This window comes from Setaria viridis, chromosome 5 (assembly GCF_005286985.2).
Source record: "Setaria viridis chromosome 5, Setaria_viridis_v4.0, whole genome shotgun sequence".
Lineage (NCBI taxonomy): Eukaryota > Viridiplantae > Streptophyta > Magnoliopsida > Poales > Poaceae > Setaria > Setaria viridis.
In genome coordinates this window covers 27,945,410-27,966,900 of record NC_048267.2, presented here as the reverse complement: position 1 = coordinate 27,966,900, position 21,491 = coordinate 27,945,410, and the positions used below count along the sequence as shown (strand labels likewise).

General features: G+C 44.5%; 3 protein-coding genes across 3 annotated transcripts; 2 read left to right on the top strand and 1 right to left on the bottom strand.

The window, feature by feature from the left end:
• Positions 1 to 301: 301 nt before the first annotated feature.
• Positions 302 to 9,771, top strand: LOC117856999 (transcriptional corepressor LEUNIG). Its single transcript, XM_034739464.2, has 18 exons — positions 302 to 597; positions 1,475 to 1,572; positions 1,694 to 1,803; positions 2,387 to 2,794; positions 2,908 to 2,993; positions 3,622 to 3,709; positions 3,845 to 3,920; positions 4,078 to 4,127; positions 5,395 to 5,694; positions 6,369 to 6,569; positions 7,061 to 7,291; positions 7,378 to 7,495; positions 7,889 to 7,998; positions 8,078 to 8,227; positions 8,320 to 8,484; positions 8,580 to 8,699; positions 9,003 to 9,209; positions 9,292 to 9,771. The coding sequence occupies exons 1-18, from the start codon at positions 566 to 568 to the stop codon at positions 9,436 to 9,438; spliced, it is 2,697 nt and encodes an 898-aa protein (XP_034595355.1). The 5' UTR covers positions 302 to 565; the 3' UTR covers positions 9,439 to 9,771.
• A 995-nt stretch (positions 9,772 to 10,766) lies between these two features.
• LOC117857001 (transcriptional corepressor LEUNIG) lies at positions 10,767 to 13,102 on the top strand. Its single transcript, XM_072293600.1, has 5 exons — positions 10,767 to 11,263; positions 11,368 to 11,520; positions 11,670 to 11,834; positions 11,909 to 12,028; positions 12,391 to 13,102. Exons 1-5 carry the CDS (start codon positions 10,910 to 10,912, stop codon positions 12,655 to 12,657), a joined length of 1,059 nt encoding a protein of 352 aa, XP_072149701.1. The 5' UTR covers positions 10,767 to 10,909; the 3' UTR covers positions 12,658 to 13,102.
• Positions 13,103 to 18,631: 5,529 nt separating this feature from the next.
• Positions 18,632 to 21,156, bottom strand: LOC117855095 (uncharacterized). The gene is made up of 6 exons (XM_034737370.2): positions 20,888 to 21,156; positions 20,653 to 20,743; positions 20,494 to 20,567; positions 20,262 to 20,407; positions 19,346 to 19,559; positions 18,632 to 18,978 (listed from the first exon to the last, which is right to left on the bottom strand). The coding sequence occupies exons 1-6, from the start codon at positions 20,894 to 20,896 to the stop codon at positions 18,811 to 18,813; spliced, it is 702 nt and encodes a 233-aa protein (XP_034593261.1). The 5' UTR covers positions 20,897 to 21,156; the 3' UTR covers positions 18,632 to 18,810.
• Between the last annotated feature and the right edge of the window lie 335 nt (positions 21,157 to 21,491).

Below are 21,491 nucleotides of genomic sequence, written 5' to 3'. Positions count from 1 at the left end.
GCTCGCAGCAACAAGATCGAGCCGTCGCAAGTCGTCTCAGGCTCTCAGGTCGGACGGTGACAGGTGAGGCGGTGGCGGTCAAGCCGTGACTCAGATGATCCGCCTCCTGACTCGAGATACGTACTCGTACCAACGCTGTTCGATTGCTACAAATGGAGAGAGATTTTATTACGCCCCCGACATTATTTTAGCCCCCTGTCCCGTCCCGTCCTGGCCCCACCCCTCCCGTTTCCATTCCCCAATTGCCCCTCCCCCTCCGCCGTTTCCGTCCCCGTCTCTCTCACACATTCCCCCTCCCCTCCCCTCCCCTCCCGCCGCTGCAGCCGCGATTCAATCTGCTCTCCTCCCCCCTCCGCCGCTTACCGCTGCCCCGCCGCCACGCCGCTGCTAGGGTTTGGACTCGGGGGCTCCCCGCCTCAGCGTCGCGCGAGCCACGCACCCACCGCCCCGGCGGGCGTCCGTCCGTCCGTCCGCCGCGGAGGCGTCGGCGGCACCATCTCCGTCGCCGCTTGCTGCTTGCGCTAGGGTTGCGGCGCCTGGCCGGCGCGCCGCGGGAGCAGCAGCCATGTCGCAGACTAACTGGGAGGCGGACAAGATGTGAGGATTTAGCTTCTCCATTTCTTGAGTGCTGTCTACTCCTCCTCCTTCCCTTGCCCGTTTGATTCGCGCCGTGTTTTGCGGGCGCGTACTTTTGTCTGGCTGCTGCCGCGTTGTGCGGGGACGATATTTTTGTGCTAGAATCGCGGGGCAGGTTCCTGGTTGTGTCCCGTATGGCGTTCGAGGGGACGCGGACCAGCTAGGGTTTCGGGAGACCTCCATTACAGCTTTGTTTTCCTTTGTCACTGCGTGCCCCTGCAGTTTTGGCTCGGGGGATGAGTGTTTCGGATTCTATACATGAGTGCTCATTTCCGGTGTTGGTTTTGGAAGAGCAGGATAACCGATTTGGGGATTTGAACCAGGGGGTCGGGGGGTTGGCAGATTTAGTGCTCTCGGATTTCAAGAGAAATGTCGTGATTTTAGCCTTAGATTGTGAATGTTCAGTGGTTTTGTTTGAGCTATCAGGGGGGCAATTTCCTTTTCCTAGTCTGGGGTCATATCTCTGACCTATTCATAACTATTTTGTGGAAAGTGGACAGGGCTAAGGATGTCTTATTAATTGAATCAATAGGTTGTTGCCAGTAATATGAACTGTGATTAGCCGAACAACAATGCTTAGGATCATTTTAGCTAATGATTTACAAAAAGATAAAAGTCGAGGAAACAAAACTAGTAGCATAACTGTATTGTTGAAGATATACTTTTTCCCGATTCTCTCTGTAATGCTATGTATTCATTTCGTCTCTTTTTGTTAAGTTTATTAGCTATCTATTTATGTTCTGTTTGAACATCGGTATATATTTGTGGCTGAATAGTTGTATGATGAATATTTCCTTTAACCGCTCCATTCTGATTATTTAATTACTTAATGAAACAGGCTGGATGTTTACATATATGACTATTTTATGAAGAGAAATTTGCAGGCAACTGCAAAGGCCTTCCAAGCAGAAGGGAAGGTCTCTTCAGATCCAGTTGGTATGTATTTGTCTGCAAGTTGTGTGAACCATCTTTTTATCTTGTGAGTTTTAGCACTTATTTTCTCTCTTATGTCAAGACTATATTATTTACTACCTGTAAAATTCCTTTTTTTTTGCAGCAATTGATGCACCTGGTGGCTTTCTGTTCGAGTGGTGGTCTGTTTTTTGGGATATATTCATAGCACGAACAAATGAGAAACATTCGGATGTTGCAGCGTCATATATTGAAGTTAGTGTTTATGCATTCAGCTGTCTTTTCATGAACAAATTTTATTTAACGCGTGAATGTTTTTTTTTGGCTTCTGTTATATGCCCTTCAACAAAGAGTAAATTCTTCTGTGCTTTGGGTTAAAGAACATCTAGAATTAGAACTTTAGGCCTGTTTGGACCAGAGGATTTTATTTTCCAAATAAGGAAACTAACTGTTCCTTCTCTTTGAATTTGCTATGTTCAAGATAGGCTATTAGTTGTTACAAGGGCATTGTTTGTAAAGGAAGCCTGACCTCTTTTTAATATTGCATTGTATACACTTGCTTCAGGAGTTTAGTAGCTTCTATTGATCAACTGCTTGTTGCACATCTCAACTTCTTTGTGGCCTGGCCTGACTGATATTCTGTTCATAGCATGTGTTTATCTTTATTTTCTTTTGTTATACATGTTTTATTTTTTTGGCTCCTGGGGGTATTTTGTTACCTAAAGCCCTAAATTTAGAAATCTTGAGGCTGTGGTTACTGCATAAATAGCCATGGGTGTTGGGAGGGTCTGTTATCCCAGCAATACTAATTCAGATACAAACCACTAAATTATTCCAGACTCAGCTCATGAAAGCCAGGGAGCAACAGCAGCAACAGCCACCCCAACAGAGGCAGCAGCAGCCACAGCATATACAAATGCAACAAATGCTGTTACAAAGAGCTGTGCATCAGCAGCAGCAGCAACACCAACAACAGCAACAGCAGCATCAGCAGCAGCAGCAGCAGCAGCAGCAGCAACAACCACAACAGCAGCAGCATCAGCAGCAGCAGCAGCAGCAGCAGCAGCTGCAACAACAGCGTAGAGATGGTTCCCATCTTCTTAATGGTTCTGCAAATGGAATTTCTGGAAACAATCCTTTAATGCGGCAGAACCAAAGTACTGCAAATGTAATGGCAACAAAAATGTATGAGGAAAGGTTAAAGGTACCTTCCCAGAGAGACACTTTGGAAGATGCATCAATGAAGGTACATTATTAGACATTACCTAGGCTCAATGTACTACATTCTTTTGGCTGACTCCTTACCAGATAGTTTTTCTTTTGGGGGGTAATATTGTAACATGGAAACTCTGGTTGCAGCAAAGATATGGAGAGAATGCTGGGCAACTACTTGATTCAAATGAAGCATCATTGTTGAAAGCAGCTTCAAGTGGACAATCTTCAGGGTACTTGATGAACCTATGAATAGTGAAAATGCTACAACAGTATATGTACTGTATGTAATACAGCATAGCTGATGAGATTTAAAGAAAAAAAGTAGTGTGCTAATAAATTGAAGGAACAGGGTTCCCCGCAATGTCCATAGAAATTTACCATCTTAACCCCACAATTAATAGAGTAGATTGAACCAGCGTTTCCGTGGACTGTTCAATTGACTTGCGGATACGGGGGATGATTTAATCTTTGATTTTGATAAACTGTGGGTTCTGTTTTATGCAATTTGTTTTGTCATTTCTTGTTAAAAGCTTAATTTTACTTTGAACTATCCTTTGATTTACTCTGAAGATAAATTAGATATACACTAATAACTCTGCTTTACTAGGGTTTGTTGCATGTGCATTTTGGTGTTATTGCTCCATATAATGAAGACAGTAATGCTCTGGTTATGAAAACAAATGGGCATTGCACCTCCCAAGTGCTTTTTTTAATCATAAATCACGCACTTTGTTCTGAACCATAAACAGTCAATGCGTGCCTTAAATTTGGTAGTTAATGCAAATGGAATTTTGATGCTGAAGGGTTTTTTTAATAAAATTTGCTATAAGGGACTTAAAAGTGCCCCCTTTATCATAGGCAAATTTTGCATGGAACTGTTGGTGGCTTGTCAGGCACTCTGCAACAAGTTCAGGCCAGAAGTCCCCAACTTCCTGGGCCTGCTCAGGTTAGTCTTCTTGGTACCCTGGTTTGTCTAGTATATTACCTTTAATCATAAAAGATCCTCCACACTTGGTAGAGAAAAAAAGAGTAAACAAGAAGTTAAAGGGTACGTTCCTTATTGTATTCCTATTATTAGCAGAGTATCAAGACAGAGATCAATCCCATTCTGACGCCCAGAGCTGCAGGCCCAGAAGGATCATTTATTGGTGTCCAAGGTATTCATCTACTCCTTGGGATTACCTTTTAACTGTCAACTGTTTCTGATTTCAACTTAAATAGCTTCCTTAGTCTTGCTTAAAAAGTTATGCTGGGCATATTCAACCTTGTCAAATAATAGTCTTTCTGTAGCTAAATTAGATGTGATCTTAACAGGATCCAATCAAGCTGGGAACAATTTGACTTTGAAAGGATGGCCACTCACGGTAAGGTTTATTTATGGTTAAATGTATATTCCTCTTGTATTTCTTCATCGTTGTTGCATGCAGGGTTGAAACTTAAGAATATATTCCTGGAGATACAGACCTAAGCGCTTTCTATTTAAACTGCTTCCATTGAATTTTAATTAAACCTGAATTTTCCAAATAGAATTAGATATTAGCTGGAAAACACTCCCTAGTTAGTATTCAATTCAAAATATCTTGATCTAAACTGTCTGGGATTTTCTCCAATCACTGCCAGTAAACTTTCCAAACTCCTCCTGGAATGTTTCTGCACACTGTCCTGCCTTGGTTCAGCTTGGGCTGAACTTCCCTTTTTTTGGTTAAAATATAGTACTCCCTTCAGTCACAAACACACAATATTTTTAACATGGTTTCGTCAATATATTCTGAAATATTTAGATTGTAAACATGAAAATTGTATACTTGTCTTGAAAAGTAGTTTCACAATATCACAACTTTATTATGTTCTATTAATATATTCAAATGGAAAATTGACTGCCGGCATCCAAAACTTCAAGAATTTTTGGCAAGAGTGAGTTTATTTTCTTGGTGCACATGCTTGCTCTAGTTTTTAAATGGTTTAGTTTTTCTTGTAGTACCTCCACATGGGAGGGGATAGGGGTATGTCAAAATTTGCTGTCTCATCTGTTTTTGTTTTGGATGACAGTATGCCACAGAATGATATTATTATTTTTTCAACCGTAGGCCATCTTTTGCAAAATTTTACCCTGCATGGCCAACCTCGTGTCGCTTTTGAAGTCTATCCTTAAATTTGCATGGCCCTTGTATGCCAAACAAATGATTTTGGCAGTTTGTGTACAACATAAATATAGCAGATTACAAATAGTGTCATTGATAAGAATTTCAGAGGAATCTGCAAACTTCAGTCTACTCCCTCCATCCCATAAATAGTGCAATCCTGCCATTTGAAAAGAAAAATCGCACAAAAGAGTGCAGCCCTAGAAATTGGACCGCAACTACTTGCCTAATTAAGTGGTCATGTTTGATCTGCATGCCAAAATTAACTCCTGCCTGTGATTTTAGGAAGTCTGGTTAGTTGCATGCGGCTAACATATGAGGGCATGAGAGTCTTTTCACGCCACTTCTAATCTGTTTGAAAAAAAAACTAGGATTGCACTCTTTATGGGACGGAAGGAGTTTAGTTCAATGTATTGGCAAATGGCACTTGTGTGATTAGGGTTTGCTATCAGGTACTACCTTTTAACCTCTTCATGCTTTGTTTTTACAGGGACTTGAGCAACTTAGGTCTGGAATTCTTCAGCAGAAATCATTTATTCAGAATCAACAGCAATTGCACCAGCAGATCCAGATGCTGACTCCGCAGCAGCAGCAGCAGCTTATGCTGCAGGCTCAGCAAAATATGTCTTCGCCAACATCTAGTGATGTTGACAATAGAAGATTGAGGATGATGCTAAACAGCAGAAATGCTGTTCTTGGCCGGGATGGGCAGACAAACAGTGGCACTGATATTATTCCAAATGTTGGCTCTCCTAGTCAAAGTGGTGGCGATATAGATATACTTATAAAGGTATATCTTTTGACTTCTGCCTTGTGGCTTTTCATTTATCAGAGTTGTATGATTGCACTGTTGGTGGTAAATACTCGTCATCTCTTCTTAGCTTCTTATATTTATGGGACAAACTCAAGTTTTTAGGAAAATTTGATGGATCATGGGCTCCTGGCTATGCCTAGATGGCACTTTGTATCAATATGATCAAAATGAACATTGTGGAATTCCTTTCAGTATGAACAAAAGTACAAAATGAACATAGTACATATTGTTTTGACTTTTGGTATAATTTGGATTTGTTACAAACAACTTTGAATATAGTTGACCTTGATCTATTTATTGCCAAATTTGTCTTAGCATCTGTGATAACATATAAACAGTGAGTTATTTGCCATTTTCTGTGACTTCTAAAGTATCAAATTCTTCACAAAATTGGTTGACATAACAAGGCATTTGTAATTGTAAAGTTCTAGTGAAACAAAATGAACTTGGACTATCTATCAATTTTCCTAGTAGTTATCCTGTATTCTTATCATATGTGCTTGCTTCCCATGTTCTTATGCATGTATATGAGCAATGCTTGAATTGCTATTCTGTTCCTTTGAAGCAGCAACATGCATGAGTACCCTCCTTAGTTTTGGTTTCTAGCCCTTTTCTGCACCATGTTCTTATACAGATTTTCTGTGTAGTAGAAGAAACTTGCTCAGCAGCAGCAACTGTTACAACAGCAAAACAATAGCCAGCAGCAGCCGCAGCAACATCAGCTTCAGCAACCTGCTGTCTCTAGCCAGCAATCCCAAAGCTCAAATCAACTTCTTCAACAAGAAAAGTCAGGAATTGGAAGTATGCCTGTTGACGGGGGCATGCCAAACACTTTTGGGGGAGCTGAACAAGTACGTGCCAGTTGTATGCCTGTGATGCCTTTTTATTTCATTTTGTATGGATGTTCAAACCTAACATGCTCTGATTCATGGTATGTGCCTGTTATACATCTGTCCTGGCATACCAAATATACTATATATTGACAAAAAATTATGGTATGTGCCTGTTATACATCTGTCCTGGCATACCAAATATACTATATATTGACAAAAAATTATGATAAAGCTTATCTCATGCTGCTTTTGGTTTGAAGTCGGAAGTCTTGTATGATCAATATGTTTCACCTTTATGGTAACATCTGTGACCAATTCAGTTTGTAGAGTTCTGGACCTGATTACCTAGCTCCATTTTATATTTTTCTGGCATAAAAAACAACATATTGTTGTGTTTCATTCTTTGCACTACAGTTGATTTGTCCTATTCACTGGAATTATGTTGCTTTGTGTGTTGACAAGTGACTGTAGGGCTCACTGTGATGATCTTCATCTTTTGTCTTGTTCAGACAGCAAAGAAGAGAAAGAAGCCAGGTTCATCCTCTGGCAGAGCTAACAGTTCAGGAACAGCAAATACCGCTGGCCCCTCTCCAAGTTCTGCACCCTCGACACCTTCCACTCATACACCAGGAGATGCAATGTCTGTGCAGCAGCTGCAGCAGAATGGTGGTTCAGCTAAACCCATGGTAATGTTTGGCTCTGATGGCACTGGGAGCTTGACATCTCCTGCAAACCCCTTGGTATGCACATATATTTTAAGCATTATGGGATTTTTTTTTTGCCAAATGTAATGTGACAGTATCGTAACTGAAACATTTTCTTTCAGGATGATGTGGACCGTTTGCTGGAAGATGGCTCCTTGGATGATAATGTTGAATCCTTTCTATCACAGGATGACATGGATCCTAGAGACAACTTGGGGCGCTGCATGGATGCTAGTAAAGGTGTGTTTTTGTTTCCTTCTGGTACCTGGTTTGATTTTAATTTATCCTTGAGAGAGTGAGCTATTATCCATGATATCAATATTTCCTTATGCCTGTTGTATTCTACCATATTATCCTCCTTTTTTAAGAAAAATGTATTGCTTTTGTTTTACTTTGAAAAATGTTTGTCATTTCATCTATTCACTGGTTAGGTAAGAAAATACCTCCTTAGCAGATCATTATTCCTAATGACCTATTGCATTCTATTTTTGCTACTGGCATTTTACATAATTATTTCAAAGCATATTATACTTTCTTGGCCGTACGAAAGCAAAATGTATGAAAATATACTTTTACTTCATTGTATTATTTTTTCCAGCATCCAGTGCATACCTGAAGATCTGTTTGTTCCAGGATTTGGTTTTTCTGAGGTTGCAAAAGCACGTGCAAGTTCAACCAAAGTTGTTTGTTGCCACTTCTCATCTGATGGCAAACTGCTTGCTACTGGTGGTCATGATAAAAAGGTGTGTTCATTAGCATAGGACTTTCACTTCACAAGTTTTAGAGAGGCTTAAATTACTTACCTTCTCGTACTCTGTACAGGTTTTTTTGTGGTGTACAGAACCCCTAAAGTCTAAATCTCAACTGGAAGAGCACTCGTTTCTGATCACTGATGTTAGATTTAGCCCAAGCATGTCACGCCTTGCTACATCCTCCTTTGACAAAACTGTGCGGGTTTGGGATGCTGATAATGTATGCTACTCATTATCTTTTTCTGGCAACAGTGCATTAGAAGGTGTTCTGCATCTTAGAATGCTAATGTCTAACTGTTTGTGTATATGCAGACTGACTATTCGCTCCGCACTTTCACGGGACATTCAGCATCTGTTATGTCACTTGATTTTCATCCAAATAAAGAAGATATGATATGCTCCTGTGATAGTGATGGGGAAGTGCGCAGCTGGAGCATAAATAATGGTAGCTGTCTGACCTGTGTTAAGGTGTTTAAGGTATGATATTAATACCTTTTATTTTTCATGGGATCATGGGCTTCAACATTTGTTCTGACGTTGGTTTTGGGCCCATTCTTATTTTGCCATCCCAGGGTGGTGCTACTCAGATGAGATTTCAACCTTGCAAGGGAAAATATCTAGCAGCTGCCTCTGAGAAGACTATCTACATACTTGATGGGGAGACACAACATTCTTGTAGAAGTCCCTTGCAGGTTGGTTGCCAAGGATGCTAATATCTTCTGAGTGTTGAGGATGCATTTCCATCTCGTTATAGCTACATGCAACTTATGACATGTGTCTTTAGCTTCTTTTAGGTTACATTTGTACCAATTGTGATACACATCTTGACAGTTTAGTACATGCTGTTGGTTGGATCAAGAATAAGTTTACTAGAATTTGATCAGCTTTAAGCCATGCTGGTTTTAACGATGCTGAATTTCATTCGGTTTCACATGGTATATGTTTTGCATTTGGCAAACGCAGAGCATTTAACTGTAAAAGCTTGTTATGTGTAGGGGCACAATAAGAATATTCAATCCCTTTGTTGGGATTCTACTGGTGACTATCTGGCTTCTGTCAGTGAAGACTCTGTCAGAATTTGGTCATTCACTCCCGGACATGATGGTGATTTTGTGAATGAGTTGAATTGCAGCGGGAACAAATTCCACTCATGTGTTTTCCACCCAACTTATCCATCATTGCTAGTAATTGGTTGTTATGAGGTAAGTTATTCATTATGTGAGCACAACGGCAGTCCTTTTTCTGAGGATGGTTATACATTTTTTTTAATTTGATGTCATGCAGTCTTTGGAACTTTGGGACATAAGGGAGAAGAACACCATGACCCTCAACAATGCGCATGAGGGTTTGATTGCAGCCCTTGCAGCATGCAGTGCAACAGGGAAGGTTGCCTCAGTAAGCCATGATAGATTTGTCAAGCTCTGGAAATGACCTGTATAATAGTGACCGATGTTGTCCATGTCGACTTTTACATTCTGTTTGTTAGATGATAGACAAACAAGACGGTTTTCTGCCTCAGATGACCACATGACGAAAAGGGTAGCTAACAAGACTCTTGAGCCACTTGGGCTCAAGAACTAACTTTGTTTTGTTTTGTGGTTGTCGTTGTATGCTGTTCAATATGCTACTGAAGCTTGTAGTTGTAACTTGTAACTCCTTATAGAAATGTTGGTTGAAGACTTCGAATTTGTACCCAGTACAAGTTACAAACTGTTTTTTTTTAATCTGCCTTGTATGCAGTTGTAGTGCATTTTTCCCTCTGTATGTTGTCCTTGTTGAATCCTAACATTGTGTGGACTTGTGGGGGCTTTATAGATAACCTCATTAAGGGTTAGTTTGAATCTTGAGCTCGTTCATATTACCCTGGAGGGTTACAAATTCACAAATGCGGTTGATCTTTTTTTTTTGAAAGGGCAGCATTATAATAATTTAACTGATCATTACAAACTACGGTTCAGTTTCACTCCGTAGGGTCGTTACACCAAACTGATCAGCTAATCTTGCTATTACATGAGCTGCCTCATTGCACGAATGCACCATCTACTAACATGGGTGAACGAGAAAAAAAAAACTAGTAAGTTTGTTGTGTCCTCAACGATTATTCCAACATGGGAATGGATCTTTCTGATGACGTTTTGACGATCTGAAGCCACGATCAATCGCAGAAGGTTTCCTCGGCAAAGAAAATAGCACACCTAACAGCAATGGCTTCTGCAAGTTCTGGATCGCCAAATTTTTGCACCAAAAGGCAACACGCAGCTCTGAATTGTCCCATATTATCCCTGATCACAAGTTCCACACCACTGCGAGGCGGATCTTTGAAGTTTGCGACATTAATCTTTGAAGTTTGCTACATAATCATTAACGACCCATCCGGCGGTCAGATGGTGGAATCCATATAGGAGGAGAGCATTCAGATTCACACCTGGGTGATGTGTATGTAGTTTAAATAAGTGCAGCAATGTCATTTCCACATAGGCTTTTGCTCGCTGTACAACTGAATGGGGGTGCCCTTCATTTTTTAAGTCCATTTCTTGTCTCCCAAATACGCCAACGGTGAACACCATTGCTTCCTCATCAGAACTCAAGCATCAGCTAGAATTTTTTTTGTTTAAAAAACACCACTGTCTGATTGGAGCCATGTAATTCAACTTACATTTGAGGCCAAATACCTTTTTCATTTCACGCCAAATTTCTTCTCTCCTAGATACACACATCACCTAAAATCTCACTTTTACCGTGCACTGCAAACGCCCTAACGCAGCAAGGGCTTCGTCTGCCTTCCAGGTTCGAAGACATGATGCCTCCTTGTGCCCTGCTTGGAGATGCCCGCCTTGCTCTCCAGGTCGCTCTCAGTCTGCACATCCAAACCGACAAGCACTAGGCGTAGGCGACTTCCCCAATGGGTTCCAGCTCCAGAGCTCCTCCAACCTACACCATCAGGAGAGGGGTCGAGGGATCGGAGACCAAATGGCTTCAGCATCAGGCGTCCAGGCGACGTGGTAACCTCTGCTGGATTTGGGACCCGGCATGGACTCCAGCCAAGGCAAGTTCTCCTCTCGACCTGTCTGAGGATACCTGGCTCACCCTCACTGTAATGACTTCACTGGAGGACCATGTGCAGCTAAAGATTTTGTCTGTTGCAGTCTTTAGCTTTGGTGAGGTTGCAAAAGCAACTGCCAGTGGAAGCAAAGTTACTTGTTGCGATATCTCATCCGATGGCAAACTGCTTGCTACCGGTGGCCATGATAAAAAGGTGTCATCACCAGCACAGGGCTCGGATCCGATTTCACCATTTTTTTACGAAAAAAAGGACCCTCCATTTAAATTACTCACCTCACCTGCTCTTACTCTGCGCAGGCTGTCTTGTGGTCGGCAGAGCACCTCCAGCCTAAATCTTCTCTAGAAGAGCACTCGATGCTGATCACTGATGTTAGATTTAGCCCAAGCATGCCACGGATCCTTGCTACATCCTCCTTTGACAGAACGCTGCGGGTTTGGGATGCTGATGATGTATGCTTCTCATTATTTTTCGTTCTTTTTTTCCTCTCAAAATGCTATTATTGTCATATGGCAATAGTGCATTAGAAGACGTTCTGAGGCTCAAAATGCATCATCTAACTAGAAGTAATTGCAACGCCTAACTAACTGTGTATGTGCAGACTGAGTATTCACTCCGCACTTTCACAGGACATCAAGCACCTATCATGTCACTTGATTTCCATCCTAATAAACAGGATGTGATATGCTCCTGTGATAGTGATGGGCAAGTGCATAGCTGGAGGGCAAATTATGCTAACTGTCTGACCTGTGTTAAGGTGTCCAGGGTATGTAGTAATAGCTTTTAAAATCTTTCATGGGATCTTTTGCTGAACATCCAATCGTGTTTTTTTCATCGCAGGGTGTTGCTGTTCAACTGAGATTTCAACCTCTCAAGGGAAAATATCTAGCAACAGCCTCAGAGAAGGCTGTCTTCATACTTGACGGGGAAACACAAATGGCCAGTAGAAGCCCTTTACAGGTTTGTTACCAAGGATCACAGTCAAAATGTGTTGCAATTTATAACGTGCCCTATCTTTAGCTTTTCCAGGAGTAATACCATTCGTAGTCATTCTTGCAACAATCTACTAAATGCCACTGAACTGAGAATAGGTTCATTACAAACTTGGTTATTGAACTGTTTGCAGTTTCCAAAGTTCCATTGAGAATAAGTTCATGACAAATTTCAATTTCATTAAGTACCATAATATTTACCCTGTAGTTTTTTCGTGATGCTGAAATTTCAATAGGTTTGGAATAGGATCTTTTTACATTTTTTTCGAAAGTTCCATTGTCCAAGATTTAATGTCCGATTATCTAAGCAGAAATTCTGTTCGTTTATAGGGGCACTCTAAGACTATTCAATCAGTTTGTTGGGATTCTTCTGGTGACTACCTGGCTTCTGTCAGTGAAGACTCAGTCAGAATATGGTCGTTTACTTCTGGGCATGATGGTGAATTTGTGCACGAGTTGAATAGCAGAGGGAAAATGTTCCACTCATGCGTTTTCCACCCAACCTGTCCATCATTACTAGTAATTGGTTGCTACAAGGCAAGTCTCTCTCTCTCTCTCTCTCTCTCTCTCTCTCTCTCTCTCTCTCTCTGGTTATAACATTGGTTGGTTTTTACTTTTATGCCGTACAGTCTTTGGAACTCTGGGACATAAGGGAGAACGAATCAATTACGCTCAACAATGCACATGATGGTTTATTTGCAGCCCTAGCAGCATCGAGCGAAACGGGGCACATTGCCTCAGTAAGTCTCGATAAAACTGTCAAGCTGTGGAAATGACTAGTTTAATCGGTCTGTTATATGTTGGACGAAAATGTTGGAGAACTAACCATGTTATTTGTTTTGTGGTTGTCGTTGTTACATTGTATGTTGTTCAACATGATGCTGAAGTGCTGAAGCTTGTCATTGTAGCCTTGTGAACTCGAACACTACTTATGATACTAAGTATTTAGTGGGTCACGCAGACACCCAGATCTGAACAGGGGATAAAGGATTTGCATTCCCCTGCCTTAAACTTGTCCATGCCGCCAAATCTGATTGTAAATTGAGAGAAATCTTATTAATCCATTTACTATACTAATTATTTCTCGTACCAGGAGATTACTAAATCCGCTATTTTTTTCAATAAGCATTCTGCCACTAACTATGCACCAGAGTATGGCTTCTCTGCTTTTTCCTTTTGGTATGACAATTTCCAAATTAAAACATTCTTCCTATTAAGATAGGAATTGGGTCTTGCTTGTGATGGGGGAGGTGCAGAATTAGATCTAATATATATGATGTGTAGCTGGCAGATAGTAGAGATGAGGGCTAAATCCACGTTGTCCCGTCGCTCAATCCATCTATTTTTCTTTCGCGCTACTGAGGCCCCGTTTTCTTCCACTGACTTATTTTTAGCACCCGTCATATCGAATGTTTAGATACTAATTAGGAGTATTAAATGTAGACTATTTACAAAACCCATTACATAAGTGGAATCTAAATGGCGAGACGAATCTATTAAGCCTAATTAGTCCATGATTTGACAATGTGTTGCTACAGTAAATATTTGCTAATGATGGATTAATTAGGCTTAATTAGGCTTAATAGATTCGTCTCGCCGTTTAGATTCCACTTATGTAATTGGTTTTGTAAATAGTCTACTTTTAATACTCCTAATTAGTATCTAAACATTCGATGTGATACGTGCTAAAAATAAGACAGTGGAAGAAAACGCCCAGTTGGAGGAGGGAAAGGATCATACTTTTCTTACGCAGATAGAAAGTGCAAACAAAGTAATCAACTTACTGAACTCATCTTTGTATTCGAGCTCATCTTTGTTCTTAAAAAAAGGAATGAATGGAGTTAAGAGAAAGGATCGAGTTCGAAAGTCAGGAAATTGTTTAGGAATATAAGAAGCATCTTCCCAAGTTGTGTCCTCGGTGTTACATTGGACCATTGAATCAAGATCTGAACTTGAGCATGGTTGCCACTTCCTAAGTGAAATAAAATTTCGTAGAGAAAGATCATTAGATCATTTAGAATTTACTTTTCACTGACCAAAGGGAGAAGAGCGAGTCATCCTACAATAGGGAGCACGAGTGATGCAGCCAAATGGAAAAACAATATTAGTCCTTTCAAAAAAACTTGTTTGCCTTTCATATGAGCGAAGTGATTCCTCAAGTTCAGGTTAAACTAGTGAATCATCGGTTGCAAGCACGAGAGCAATCGATTGAAAAGGAGGAGAAAGAAACACGATAACCAGATGCTAAAGCCAGCTTGCAGTGATTCAACGTTATGAATACCCTCAATTAATATATAGAATAGGGGCAAATAATTTTCTTCAATATGAGTAGAGTGCGTTGGCTGGAAATTAGTAAGGTCGAAGTGAACCTCTATTTTGTCTTATGTCAAACTCCTTACTGTTGGTGGTCACGATAAAAAAGTAGGTCATCCGCCGTAACAATGATTTCACATTTTTTTAACGAACCATAGTGCGAGTTTAGTAGAAAAATACAACACTACGGCCCTGGGAGGCCATAGGCAGAAAAATGAAATGAAAAGAAAAAAGCAATCTATTCTCACACGGTTGGATTGGGACATCAACGCAGGTAACACTCAACTCAAAACCGCCAATGACGACTGGTTGGATTGGGACATCAACACGACCGTACAACTCCACTTGACAACGATAGACGTACCGAAAGCCTTATCGCAGCGCTCTCCAACAATCTCACTCTCATGTAGTCGTTGAAATCTCCCGGCGTGACCATGTTGACAAGGACCTAAGAGAAAGCATACCGCACCACACTTAAGCCATCACCATGCGGGACCCTTCGCCGTAGTGTCACTGCAACACCACACTCCATCTGATAGAGTGATACCACTAGATCTGAATCTCTCACAGGCTGCTTCGCAGTCGCCACCATGAAAACACAAACACGTGAGGGCCTCGCCATGCCCGCCGTTGGACACCTCGCTCTCATCGCCTCGAAGAAAACACCACGCGCGGGGGCCTTGCCACGTCCGCCACGGTATTCCATGTCACGGATCCATTTCTATTGTCGCCATCAGAATGGAGGGCACATTGAACTGCCAAACCACCGCCGCAGGCCGACTTCACCTCATTGCTCCACCCGCGCACATAGCCTTCACCGCCAAGGCAGTAGCCGAAGAAGTCACTTGCGGCGTCTTCCAACGATGTACCACACCGGAGTAGTCCGCTGCAAGCCTAGTCATCCCACGGTACCGTTGCTGCAAGCGCCGTCCTTCGACACAGTCCCACGCCGCACCGGTAGTTGCCAAGCAACGCTAGCCGCCGCAGTCTGCTGCAAGCAGCCAACCGACAACGATGCGATAACCCTGACCGCCACCAAATCTGCGATCGCCTCCACGTGAGCTTAGCAACCCCATCTAGCTCGCCATCCTGCACCATGCCACCTTGTGCCGCCACTGGCTATGGCTTCCCTTGGTTGTCGTCATGAGCAATGCCACAGGCCGAGTTAGGTCTCTAGAGACGACGCCTTCAAGGAGGGGACGATGCCAGTGGTGCTGCCATCGCTCGTCTAGAATCTGGACATGATTTTCACCCAGAGAACCCATGCAGCAGGGATGGAGCTCCAAGATGGCGCTCCCAACGGGGAGAACGACACCCTAGGGCGCCACCGCCATCGCCACTAGCAAGATCGCCGGCAAAGGCTTTCGCCCGAAGCATCCCATCCATACCACATCCCCAGCCCGACGTTCCTAGGACCGTAGCCATAGAAGCCCTTCCAGTACGGCGCCGCCCCCATGCCTCCTCGCGTCGTGTGTAGACCCCCTCAGCTGCGCTACCGCGACGCCTCACCGCATCGTCGGTGCGCACGCTGCTGTTGCCGTGCATGGTCATCACCATCCGCAGCACCTCTTCCCGCTGGGACGCCGTCTCGCTCCCTGCTGCCATCCCGCGGCCACCACATCGCTCGCCCAGTTGCCGATGCATTCGCTGCACATGAGGCCCGGCCAACCCAGCGGAGCACCACGCCCTAGGGGCAGCCCAGCCGGCACCCTCGTCGGACCGCCGCCGACCCTGTAGCCATAGCATCGCGTCCCAGGGGCAGCCCGGCCATCGCCCTCACTGGAACGTCGCCGCCCACGTCGTCCCGTGCCGGCCGCCGCCGCGTGCGGTCTCCTTGCCCCCACGCTGGCTGTCGCCATCGTGCCCGCCGTCCTCCACCCGGACCGCTGCCGTTGTCGCACGTCCTCTCTCCACGCTGCCTGTTGCGTGCCAGAATGGGTCGAAAGGCGACGGATCCGGTGGCGGGAAAGCCAGATCCGCCCACGGCCCTGCTAGGCTGTTGCCGCTCCGGCGCACCGCATGGCCATGGCCTCCTTGCGCCGTCTTGCCCTGGCGCACGAGACCCACACCGGCTGATTTGCCTTGCCGCCGCCATCCTCGGGAGCCGCACGAGCTTCCGGCGACCCCCTTTGGCAGCGGCGAGGTGGGCACGAGGGGGGGGGGGGGGTTGGTGGCGGCAGCTAAGGCGCCGCTTGTGTCACCCACGGGGGGAGAGACGCGGGGGCCTTGATGTTGTATATGATTTCACAAGTCTAGATTACTCATCTTTCCTATCTCTATGTATGGGCGGATCCAAGGGGTCCAGGGGTGCCAGGGAGGGGGGCTCAAGCCCCCTACCTCTCTACAAATAATGGATATCCCCATTGACTCCCCCTTGATTTTTTAGGGAAAAAGGAAAAAAAGAAAGGGAGGAAGAGGAAGGAAAGGGGGACGAGGAAGGGACGGAAGAAAAATCTCCCCTGAACTCAGGCCTTGGTCCGTTCGTCTGTCTCTGCACAACTTGTTTTATGGTGAGCTCTTGCGGCCTAAATCTTCACTGGAAGCGCACTTGTTGCTGATCACTGATGTCAGATTCAGTCCCGTCTGTCTCCGTACAGCTTGTTTTATGGTGAGCTCTTACGGCCTAAATCTTTCACTAGAAGCACACTTGTTGTTGATCAGTGGTGTCAGGTTCAGCCGGAGCATGTCACGCCTTGCTACTTCATCTTTTAACAAACCTTGCGGGTTTGGGATGCTGAGTTGCTGACATTGTATGTTCCTCATTATTATTATCTTCTTTTTTTTTTTTTGTCTCCGAGTGCTACTGTCTTCTGGCAATGGTGCGCTAGAAGATGGTCCCGCAATGTCTACACAGACTGGCGATTTACCCCTTGCTTTGACAGGCCATCAGAAGCCTGTTATCTCTGTTGATTTTCATCAGAATAAAGATATGATTTGCTCCTCTGATTGTGATTGTGAAGTGCGCTGCTGGAGCATAAACAAGGATAGCTGCCTGAAGTGTTAAGGTGTTTGAGGTGTGCAGCAATAACATTTTATGTTTCGTGGGATCTTCTGTCTATACATCCAATCCAATTTTATCATTCGCGAGGATGGTGCTACTCATCCGAGATTTCAACCTCGCGAGGGAAAATATCCAGCAGCCGCCTCCGAAAAAGGCTGTCTCTCTGTATAAACCCTTTGCAGGTTTGTTACCAAGGACCACTGCCAAAATGTGTGTTTGATGATGCATTTGCAGCTGTGTCTGGCCCGTCACAAAAAGTGCATGCAACGCAGCAGCATATCTCAAACGCTTCAGGCCTTGTTTGGAAGGAAGGGGCTAAAGTTTAGCCTCCTCAAATGGAGTGCTAAATTTTAGCATTTTGAGGCGTTTGGGTGGGGGACTAAACTTTAGCACTTTGGTTGACAAAAGACAACAATACCCCTCCTCTCTCTCCCTTTCTCTCGCTCTTCTCCCTACCTTCCCCAGCCGCGCCGGCCTCCTCGCACGATGGCGGCCCTGCGAGCCCTCCCCGCCGCGAGCCAATGGCCACGCGGCCAAGCTCCCCTCCCTCACCGCGCCAGCGAAATCGTCAAAGAGCTCGATCGATTCATCACCTCCGGGCGTCGCTCCTCACCCTCCCGCCGATCTCCGCCAGGTCGATACGGATCCTGGCAATCCGCGGGGACAGCGCCGCGGCCTCCTCCACACTGGGGGCCCCCGGGTCAGGGCCACCGCGACGTCTAGGAGCTCCCGGAACACGTCCATGGCGTTCTTGGACGGCGGCGGACAGCTTGCCATGGGCGTGGGAGGTCATCTCGAACGGGTGCGGCTCCAACACAGAGACGGGGCTCGGCTGCTGCTTCTCGTCATCGAAGTATTCGCAGTTGGAGACAGCGTTGCCGGGCGGAGGAGGCTGGAGGGTGAGGAGCGACGCCCCCGACAAGAAGCTTCTCATCTACAACTACCTGGGGTGCGGAGGGGCCGGCAAGGCGAGGCGGGGTCGAGCAGAGGAGGCGGGGCCGGGTGGAGGAGGCTGCCCCGTCCCTTCCTGGACGCGCCTTGCCGAACAACGGCAACGCCAGCTCGAGAAGAGAGAGAAGAGGGGGGCATCTGGGGAATAATCGGAACTGGGACCACATTTTAGCCTCTTTAGCCCATTTTAGCACCTCTTGGAGGAGCTAAAGGATTTAGGGGCTAAGGTTTAGCACCCTGCTTGGGAGAAGCAAGGGTACACGGTTCTTACCGCGTCTCACAGCACTGAAGCAAAGAGCAGAACAATGGGAACCAACTATTCCTGGAACTGGACAAAAGCTGGACTACATACAATTACTTGACATGTCTTTGCTATATGAATATAGACAACAAACTTTAGAAACCAAAAGATAACTGGAACTAGCAAAAGAGAACTGAGTCTGCCTATGACTGACATAAAAAACGACCAGCAGAGCTCCTAGCCCTCAGCGTCGCTTGTGGCACACCTCAATCATGTCGTCGTCCTCCAGATCAAGGTCCTCAGGTGTAGATGATGGGTTAATTTTCTCGCCATCAAACACGAAGACCAGATTGGATGGGTTAAGTTTGGCCTTCTTGGCATACGCCTTGAGAAGCTTGTCAAACTTCTCGTCCTGGAACAGGTATATACCAAACATGATATTAGCTTAGGACTCCCATGTCAACTATAAGTCAAATGTAACAATAATGAAAAATCATAACTAGGCTGACACACGCTTTGCACTACTATTTTCAAATAATCAAGTTACAGGAACCAAAGGCGAAGATATAGGTTCATAACTACATCATTTGTTCAGCGAAACTGAATGTGCATTAGTTAGAATCTAGAATAGACCAAACTGCTGTGACCATCTGTTGAAGGACCTGGACTCTGAACTAATGTAGCATAGGGCCCTATTACTGGTATCAAAGCTATATATCGGATGGGCTGAATTGTGAATGATAGCAACAGTAGCCCATGGAAAATAATAATAAGATAACCTTGTATACACGGAACTGTTGCTTCCCATCCTTGTCTTGAATTGATATGACTATCTTTCCCCTGGCTTTCTCTACTTCTGGTTCAGATTCCTCATCTAGAACTATCTGTTCAGGTGGTTCCTTGGGCCCAACTTGTTTCTTGGTAGTAGCATCTAACTCTTGCAATATATCGTGTGCTGATTCAGCAAACTTTGCAAACTCTTGTTTCTTTAATCTGCAAATTGTGAAAACTCAAGTGATGGTAAGTGGGCAGCAACAACAATATTGTGATGCTAAAGCTATGAACTTGAAAACATGTATGACTAGAATGCCCCACAGCAATAGTAAAGAGAAAAGTTAGATGCAGGAGTTCATTTGAACTTCAGTGTTCTGTTTAGTAAAACCTAAAATGTGCAAGCTTTTTACCGCAAATTCCAGTGTGCTCTAAAAGACTATAAGGCTGTCAGGTGGCAATCACCTTAGGCATCCACATTTTCTAAGAAAAAAGAACCAAACATCTTTACCGCAATGACACAGGAGTATCTATAAATTGCTTGCTGTGGCATTGGAACAGATAAAAAAATGCTCCAAAATTCTTCCAGGTCACTCTTCTAATGTAAAACCAAAAATTATTCTGAGCATGATTTCATTAAATAAATCATATTGCGTGCAATTGTTTCCATGGTTTGGAAGGATGCTGACAGGTAAAAAACAACAACGATATTGTCCCCTTCCAATGCATTCTCATTAAGACAAGGTAAGTATAGAATAACTATTAGTGAATTTTAATTCAGTAAGGTTGCATCTAATGAGATTGGCATGCCTCACTTTCTGTAATAAATAAACCCAACAGAAACATTGCACCACAAAGGGCATAGCCGGCAACAATGTGAGTGCACTAGCAATACAGGTTCTGAATAAAACCCAATGGATATACCTCAGTTCCCGCAACGCGCTGTCCTCCTCTGCTGGGGGCTTGAACGCGGCCTTGGGCGGCGGCGGGAGCAACCAATCCTCCTCGTCCTCGTCGACATCAACCACCTTGGCGGGGGCGCCCTTCTCGTCAGGCTTACCCCCCTCCTCCTAATGAACACGGACCAGCAACAGTATATCAACACACCAGAACAGAACGCGCCCCTCAAATTGAAATCGAATTCGCGCGCACTCACCGCGGCGGCGTCGGCGTCGACCCGGGGGCGCTTGTTGCAGTGCCTGAAGATGTCCGCCTTCTCCAAGTCGCTGTCTGCACATCGAAAACAACACAGCGTTAAAGCGACTCGCCCGAACAAAACCCTAGCCCACGGAGACGACGCGACGCCGATGCATACCGTCGAAGTGGAAGCTGATGGTGGGCTGCACCCGCTTGTACTCGAAGAGCGGCTCCAGCTCCTCGCCTGCCGCCGCGGCCTCCTCCCCCGCCTGCACCAACCTAGGCCAATCAATTCACCGGCCTACTGTCGTCATTGGGCCCGGCACGAACGGAGAACGGAGAAGGAAATCGGGCCGAATCCAGCAAGGGGATGCGAGTGATGCAGAGGAGGGATCGAGGGAGGGGCGACGTACCGTCTTCATCGGGCCCGGCGATCTGCGGATGCCTCCGGATTTGGGGGATTTGGTGTGGGGGAGGTTCGCTAGGTTCGATTCGAGTTTTGGAGGGAGGCGCGGAGGAGGAGTGGAGAGGGAAGCGGCGGTCGTTGCTTCTGCTTGGAAAATTTTGGGATGGGATTTGAATTCTCGAGGGGTCCTCCTACCTCCGCCAGGGAGAGCGTCTAGGGAAAGTTCTGGAAGGTGTGGCTGCGGGCAGCCTGCAGGCGAATTGCTCCGAATGGCAAATGGGTAAATTCTTTCCGTTTTAGACAGGTGCTCGAATCACAGGCAGTACACGTACACCAACTAGGAATTGCTAATTTGGGGGCAGCCATGTCACTTTTCTTATTCGTTTTTTATGCTATGTGCACCTATTTTAAGATATGAATTTGAAATTGTATCAACAATTAGTTTGACAAATGATTAGTAGCAATATGTATAAAATGGTAGTAATCACAAGTTTTTTTGCTACGTTATAGTTTGAATTGTTTTGGGATACTATATATATTTCACTTTATATTTGTTGGGATCTATACATAAAGGACTAAGAGCTAAATATTTTTTTAAGTAAATTGTACCA